At 47.9% G+C, this 7,926-nt stretch overlaps 1 protein-coding gene across 1 annotated transcript; it reads right to left on the reverse strand.

Moving 5' to 3' along the window:
• Positions 1-2,630: 2,630 nt before the first annotated feature.
• On the reverse strand, positions 2,631-5,111 carry LOC128266010 (piggyBac transposable element-derived protein 3-like). The gene is made up of 3 exons (XM_053002270.1): positions 4,859-5,111; positions 3,958-4,781; positions 2,631-3,892 (listed from the first exon to the last, which is right to left on the reverse strand). The coding sequence occupies exons 2-3, from the start codon at positions 4,715-4,717 to the stop codon at positions 2,832-2,834; spliced, it is 1,821 nt and encodes a 606-aa protein (XP_052858230.1). The 5' UTR covers positions 4,718-4,781; positions 4,859-5,111; the 3' UTR covers positions 2,631-2,831.
• Between the last annotated feature and the right edge of the window lie 2,815 nt (positions 5,112-7,926).

Here is a 7,926-nt window from a genome sequence, read left to right on the forward strand (position 1 = left end):
CGTCCGCAAAACCCACTACCGTGCAGCCATCGGGTAGATTCAGCCTAAGGATCCCGTCCTACAGGACGTTCTATAGGATGGGACCGAGTACCGAGCCTTGGGGTACGCCTCCGGTCACCTAGAGATCGTGTACTCCAGCGCTGGAGTGCGCGAAGCACAAGTCTCCAGTTGGCCGCGTTAAATGCGTTTTTTACGTCTAGCGCCTCTCTGCCACCTTTCTCCTTCGATGGCGTTTGCAGCCAATTCCGAGTCCGTCCGGCAAATATCTATTTTGCAGTACATGTCGCCAAGCGGCAGGAAGTACCGAGCTTGCAGCATTGTGAGGCAGCGTAAATTCTTGTGTGCACATCGATCGTTTACGAATAACAGAAGATGTTGTTGTCTTGAGTTAACATGAAATTTTTTCCCTTTGCAGTAATACCATGATCATGATGCCATTTCTCGGGGTGGTGACCCTGGACCGCGTGCCCCGGCAGCCTCGTTTTTCTGCCGGCCCGCGTGCTTGGCCAGCGATCCGCCCCCGCGATCGTCTGTGCCCCAAATTAAAACGCTGGTCTTTCGTGTTGGGGCCCCCTTCATTGGGCCCTGAAAACCCGCCCACTGCTAGGCGTGGCATGCTCTTGAGCAAGCAAGCTGGATGTCGGAGGCCTTAAGTCGCTACGACGAACTAGTCTTGGCACTTATGTTGCGCTGCGGAGCACTGGAGTCCCGCCTGGCTATGCCGCCACCGGCTGCTGTTGCCCCTCATGCTGTCCCCGTCTGGAGTTGCCACCTAGTTGACGGGAGTGTGTATCGACTTGGTGGTGAGTAGATTATTCAAAAACCTAAATCGTTAACTAGCTCCGACAGATGGCGTTGGCTATCCCGAAAGGGGCGCCACCATGAGCGCGTCGGAAAGCGAGATGTCGGCGAGCAGCAGGTCAAGCAGCGCGACGGGGATGTTGGCAGAGGTCGTCGTAAAAGCAAGCGCGGCAAGGGTACGTCGCGGGCAGGCTAAAGTTGCTGCTGTCCATGGCGCAACTGGTTGCCCGGAGCCGATGCTCGAGGAGACGCTCTCCTCATTAGAGGGACAGGGGATGTCGCTTGCGGAGGGTTCTGAGGAAGGCTGCTGAGGATGCCGCCGCTTCAAGAAACGCTGGCATTTTGGCCCAGGCCAGCTTGGCCTCCGCCGTCTTTACTGGAAAGGGAGCCCGTGCCGCCTCGGTAAAGCGGCCGTCCATGCGGCCGAAATACCGAAGTCCAGTGCAACCAGTGTCGTCGCCGCCGGTCACGCTGCTAGGCGTGTATCGGTTTTGGTGAGTAGTTAATTCAAAAACCTTAATCGGAAACTAGCTCCGCTAGATGGCGTCGGCTATCCCGAAAGGGGGCGCCATAATGAACCTGTCGGAGATCGAGATGTCGGCCAGCAGTCGGTCGAGCACAGACGACGAGGGATGTTGGCAGTGGTCGAGGCAAGCGTGGCAAGGCTACGCCGCGTGATGCCTCGCAGGCCAAGGTTGCTGCAGGACATGGCGCATCTGGTTGGAGGAGACGCTCTCCTCATTGGAGACACAAGGAGCCATAGGAGATGCGGAGATTGCTGCCGCGAAGCCTGCCGCGAAGACTTCTGAGGATGTTGCAGCTGGGATTGCCGCGAGGAGCGCCACCATTATGGCCGAGGCCAGCTTGGCGTCTGCTGCCTTGTCGCAAGCAAGGAAAGCCCGCGGCGTTTCGGTAACGACGGCCGCACATGCGACCGAAGTGCCGAAATCGAGCGCCACGAGTGTAGTTGCCGCCGGACACGCTGCCGTGCTATATGAGCCAGGAGATACGGAGATTGCTGCCACGAAGCCTGCCAGGAGCAAGCTAGCTGGATGTCAGACGAACTAGTCGTGGCATTTATGTTGCGCTGCGGAGCACTGGAGTCCCGCCGGCTATGCCGCCACCGGCTGCCCCGCACGCTATCGCAGCGGTCCTTCCGAATCCTCCTACGCTTCCTCGGCCACCTGAGCGGGCCATTCCGTCTCCATTCCACGCCCTCCGACTGCTACCTCCGCCACGTCGGCCTCTCCGGCGGGGCTCGCGGCTCCGGACACGAGGACTGCCGCGCGAACTTCGGGGGTCGCGCCGCGTCCCGCGACGTCTCCGGCGGTGTCGGCCACTGCCACGGCCCCTTCTTCAGGACCTCTATCACAAGTTGACCCTTGGGAGTGTGACGATAGGCGTTTTAAGGAGTTTGACAAACTTGTACGATTCTATGTGAGAAGATGGTTAAGTCTTCCACTAGATATGCCGGTAGCATTCATTCACGCCCCCCATGTATGTGGAGGACTCGGGATTCCATCAATAAGATGGATGGCACCGATGCTTCGTTTAAGAAGATTGAGCAGTATAAAATGGCCTCATCTCGAACAATCCGAGATAGCTAGCTCTTTCATCGAAGACGAAAAGCGGAGGGCCCGGGTTAGATTACTAGCGGAACATACAGAATCGCTATTGCGTCCAGCAATAGAAAAGTACTTCGCAAATAGATTGTACATGTCTGTTGATGGTAGCGGTCTCCGTGAAGCAGAGCATTATGCCCCGCAACACGGATGGGTAAGTCAACCGACGCGTTTGCTAACAGGAAAGGAATATTTAACCTTTCGACCCCAACTTTTTCCCTGTCGAAAAAAAAATATTTTTTTTTGTATTCTGTTTGTATTGGGCCAAGCAGTATTTGAGTAAAGTTTGAACTCCCCACCCCCACTAGTTTGGGCGCTACCGGATGTTGCTTGTGGGCAACGTTGGGCCATAGTGTATATTAAAGAATACATTTTTAGTTGATGGTTATTTTTGTTTATTTTCAATTTTTAAGTATGGTAAGACATAAAACAGTTTTTATTGTTGTTACAGCATAGGTGTACTTTACATTTAATACATTTTGACATTGGGGTTCCTGTCTTACACAGTCTGCAACGCCCTTTTTCAGTAAATACCACCCAATGTTCCATGCAATCGTAACGCATAGAATTTGTAGGATTTGGCTGAAACTTGTATTTTTTGGATTGATTGGAAGACACACTGCTAGTTGGAGAACCCAAAGATATTATTGAGTTTTCTCTTTGCATATTTGATGGCCGACCCCTCTTTTTTTCAAATGAAGTAGAGTAAGTACATTGTAGCAGCTCATGAGCAACTTCCATTTGAAATTTGATGAGCGGTATATACTTTTGATTTGGGTTTAGAAAATGAAAATTTTTTCTATACAGCAGCCATGCATTTGTCATTGATGTTCCCAAGCACCAATAAAAAATTCTAATGTACCACTTTCTTGAACGGTGGTTTATTTTATATAGCTCCATAAGCATGTCCGCTAAGTCTACTCCTCCCATACCCTTGTTATAAGAGCCTACGATAGCAGGCCTTACAACATCAATGTAAACTTTTTCTTTAGGACTCCATCGTTTGCACATTCCAACTGGCTGATGGTCTTCATACGAAGATAGTAGTTGAACCGACTTATTATCAAACCATTTGACGCATATCAGATTATTGTTTACTTCATATTTTGTATCAAATGATCCTCTTCCACGTTTTTTCAATTCTGCATCTGAAAGAAGTCTACAGCTGCTTATGCGGTTTTTGCGGATAGTTCCGGTTGCAAATATGCCATTTTCCTTCAATGCAACCAAGAGACTAACTGACGTAAACCAATTGTCAAAATACAGCTTGAAAGGTTTGCCTTTGGGAAGACCTTTTGATAAGTATAATACCACATCTGAAGATATTCCCAATCCAAAGTTTGGGCAAGTGCCTTCGCCAACATACAGTGTGAAGTCATAAACTAATCCAGATGTTCCAGCGCGCGTAAACATTTTTAAACCCCATTTGTGAGGCTTAGCTGGGTTGTATTGCTTATAAGACGATTGGCCTGACAAAAAATTAAAATTGAATTAAAATTAAAATTAAATTTTAATAAAATTTAAATCTGAATACCTTTGTACGCAATGATTTGCTCATCAACGCTTTGATGTTCTTCTTGGGGTAGTTTACCAAAACTTTTTTTGAGAATGTCAAGTAAAGGGCGTATTTTGTACAGTTTATCATAGTTCAAATCACCTTTTTTTAGTTGTTTTGTATTATCGTTGAAATGTAAACATTGTTTGATTTTTTCAAACTTTCCTCGTGGCATTGCATCCGATATAGCAGAAAGCTTGTATTCTTTTGACCAAGCCATTTTAAATTGAGGTACTTTTATGACACCCAAGTACAATAAAATTCCGATATACCTTTTTATTTGATCTCCAGTACATTGCAGCTCTATGCCGTGCTCTTGCAACCCATACAAATTAGTTTGATTTGTAATTAAATCAATAACATTATTGTCAAAAAAGCTGCAGAAATACTCTACAGGGGTCTTCACTTCATCGATTTGGCGATTACTATCTTCTTCCCAAATACACCCTGGAGCTTGAAATGGCCTATTTCTCCACTTAAGTGTTTTGGGATCAACTTTTTCAAAGCAATTATCAGCCACAACACTATTTTCTTGAATGCTTTTTTCATCAATCAAATTTTCAATATGCTCAAATTCTATTGATTCTCCCCTTTCCAATATACTTTTTAAATTATTCTCCAACATTCCAGAGATGTCTTCCATTTCATCACCACTTTCTTCGTCACTGGAGACATCCCAATCGAAGTTGACAATTCTCTCAATATCATCATTTGATAAACCTTTTTCTTTTGGTCTCATATTTTGGTGGTGCAATGGCCCAAGGTTGCTCACAAGCAACTTTATTACTTTGAAAATTCCTCAGCTGTTTTTTAATAGAAATCAATTAGATTGAACTACAACATGCATTAAAGAATTCATTTATTAACAAATTTCACTCACATTCTTCAACTTTTAATGCGTAATTAAAAAGTAAATCACTTTCTTTTCAATATACCTCACAATACAACAATCACTTTTTACGCGAGGCACGTCCAGCACATTCCAAATAATTTCGTCAAATGATGCGCAAACTAGAATTTTTTTGCTTACATTCTAAGTATACACATCAAAGCACCGTTATCTCGAAGAATAAGCAGACAAAAACAAAAGCACCGACTACCGATAGCCGTTAAACTTTTGAAATTGCTCACAGGCAACTTCGGGGTCGAATGGGTTAAACGGAATTCGAATACGAATAAATGCTCAATGTCTCGTAATACGAGAAGAGGATGTAATGCTTTCCGAAACAACAAACCACAACACGCAGAGAAAGCTACCGAACGCATGGGAAGCGGGTAGCTAGACACAGCTGCGTAGAGAAGAAGCTGCGTGGTCATTGTTGAACCAAGTCTGCATTGCGAATCCGGCTTGAATAAACCAGACCTGGTAGTAATCCGAGATAATCACATTCATGTGATTGACGCTCAGGTTGTGACAGACGGACAAGCGATTAATGAAGCGCACCAACGCACAGTCAGAGATATGACAGACTGGACATACAGACTGAATCGCGGCGACGATTCGGAGCGAGTTATGAGTTTCACTCGGCAACTCTAAGCTGGAGAGGAATCTGGAGCGGTCAATCGGAAAAACGGTTGATCGCGAAGGACCACCTCTCCAGACACGAAACACATATGAAATATCCGAGTGATACGAGGAAGTCATAACTGCTTCACACAGTTTATGTGCCTCAGCGGATACATACGTGGTGGACTTAGCTAATATGTTTGGTTCATAAAACTGCCTGCTACCTTGGCATTAAAATATGGAAACTAATAAAGGTATAAACACAGCCTTCGTGGTATGAGGTGGTTTTTAGTACGTAGGCGTTGCAGAGCTAATTCTCTCTTTTGGTCTGAGATCTGCAACGAATCGTGCATGCGAGTTAGCGATATGTGTCGGAAACAATCGAACTCGTATCTATGAAGATTTTCCATCCTCGCGTCAAAAAAAAAAAAAAAAAAAAAAAAAAAAAATAGCCAAATGCCTCGTCATCTAATTAGTGACGCGCATGAATGGATTAACGAGATTCCTACTGTCCCTATCTACTCACAGTCGGTCTTGGAAAGTTTCGGTGAGCGGACGTGTTTTCGTGCGCTCCTGCGTTTTTTGATATCGGCTTAAATACGCGGAATTTAATTCCAAAAACTATTCAGTTCTCAAGTGCTTTCAAAAGTAAGAATACGGTGCGTTTTTCGCGTTTGTGCGTTCTGTATTTGCGCGGAAAATCGCAGTTTTCTGCTGGAAATTTTCCATTGCGCCACGTGCGTTTTGGAAAAAGTGACGCGCATGAATGGATTAACGAGATTCCTACTGTCAGACGTGTTTTTCGTGCGCTCCGGTTGATTTTTCGATTTCGAGAGAAGTAGACGGAATAAATTCCTAAAAAGTGAATTTCCTGAAAGGGTTTCACCTGGAAAGTGCTTGGTGTGTTTTTCGCGATTGTGCATTGCGTATTTTCGCGGAAAATCGAGCTTTTCGTCTGGTAATTTTCCACTTGCGCCACGTGCGTTTTGGGAAAAGAGAGCGCGTCGCTCTCTGAGAGAGACAGTGCTGGCACAGCCAGCTGTCGAACGCTGTTTTAGGGGTGTGTTGTCCCGACTAATTCGGAGTTGCCACCTCTCTGCTGGATCGAGTATCGGCGCTGGTAATGTACAAGCTTATTGAGTCCGAGAAAAGGGCGATAGATGTGCGTCGGTGCCCCTCCAGAGGGCGCCAATATGGAGATGTCGGACAGCGACAAGAGTGCAAGCACAGTCAGGCAAGAGGTAGAAGTCGCCTAAAGGCAAGCGGACCAAGGCGCCGCCGAGGTCCGTTTCGCAGGCTAAGGTGGCTGCCATCCACGGTAGTATGGGCTACCGGAGCCGGATTTGATGAGACGCTTTCCTCGCTTGAGGGACCGTCTACGTCCATGGAAGCCGCCATCGCCGCCACTCGCCAGAGTTGCAAATAGTGCTGCGGCCGTGGAAGATGTTGTTGCCCCCCTCGTGCTGCTCAAGCAGCCACCGGATTCGTTGTTCCTGCTGTGCCCACTGCCGCTAAATCGATGGTCAAACATCGTATTGATTTCTTCAACGGTCGCGAGCGAGCTCTCCCAATAAGGGATGAGTTCGTGACTAATGTTGTGTCGTCGAAGTTGAACTCGGTGCAGGCTAGCGCAATTATGCGTAGCCTGAACAGGTACACGAGGAGATGGTGTTTTCGCTGGCAACGCGTAATGCCGTCCTCGTGGAGATGAGTAAGCGGCAATCGCTTGCACCTCCTACGGCCATTGTTGCGCCAGCTGTGGTCTCCTTGCCGCCTACCGGATATGCAGCTGCGTATCCGAGCCTACCGGTGCCGCATGCTGCTCCGGTTCCTGCGCCGAGGAAGCCTCGTGAGACTTGGTCTGCTGTTGTAGTCAGCAAGGACCCAAGTGTCACGGGCAACCAGGTTGCGGATAAGGTGCGCAAGGAGATTGCCCTTACGCTCGGAGTTCGCCTGCACGAGGTGAGAGGGCTTGCGCGTGGCGGTGCCATAATACGCACCCCCTCGTCGAGAGATTCGAAAGGTTGCAAGTAAGAGGTTTGGTGAAGTTGGCCTGAGGTGCAACATAACCCTGCGCAGCGACCCAAAGTGGTGGTAAGCAACGTGGACACGGCCACGACGCCGGCTGAATTTATGAAGGAGTTGTACAAGAACAAATTCGCGGATGTGATGGATTTGGCTGCGTTTGAGAAAGCGTTGCATTTGGAGAAGCAGTGGACTGCAGCGGATGGCGCCACAGTAAATGTGACGCTTGAAGTGAATTCCACTGCTTTGGAGATCTGGATGGAGGCAAGGCGTATATCGGCGGGTTTGCTTACAACTGCCGAGCGCTGGTGCGCACATATGCGTGCCATAGATGCGTTGGCTTTGACCACAAAGTCGCGCAGTGCCGATATATGGAGAATGTGTGCCGCCAGTGCGGACAGGCCGGCCACAGTGCG

Source organism: Drosophila gunungcola, unplaced genomic scaffold (assembly GCF_025200985.1).
Source record: "Drosophila gunungcola strain Sukarami unplaced genomic scaffold, Dgunungcola_SK_2 000221F, whole genome shotgun sequence".
Classification (NCBI taxonomy): domain Eukaryota; kingdom Metazoa; phylum Arthropoda; class Insecta; order Diptera; family Drosophilidae; genus Drosophila; species Drosophila gunungcola.

Bases quoted from the DNA above. Each gene is read 5' to 3' on its own strand.
- LOC128266010 (XM_053002270.1), bottom strand. From the start codon at position 4,717: ATGAGACCAAAAGAAAAAGGTTTATCAAATGATGATATTGAGAGAATT. The intron at 3,893-3,957 runs GTATTCAGATTT...ATTTTTTGTCAG, and splicing joins GCAAATCATTGCGTACAAAG to GCCAATCGTCTTATAAGCAA.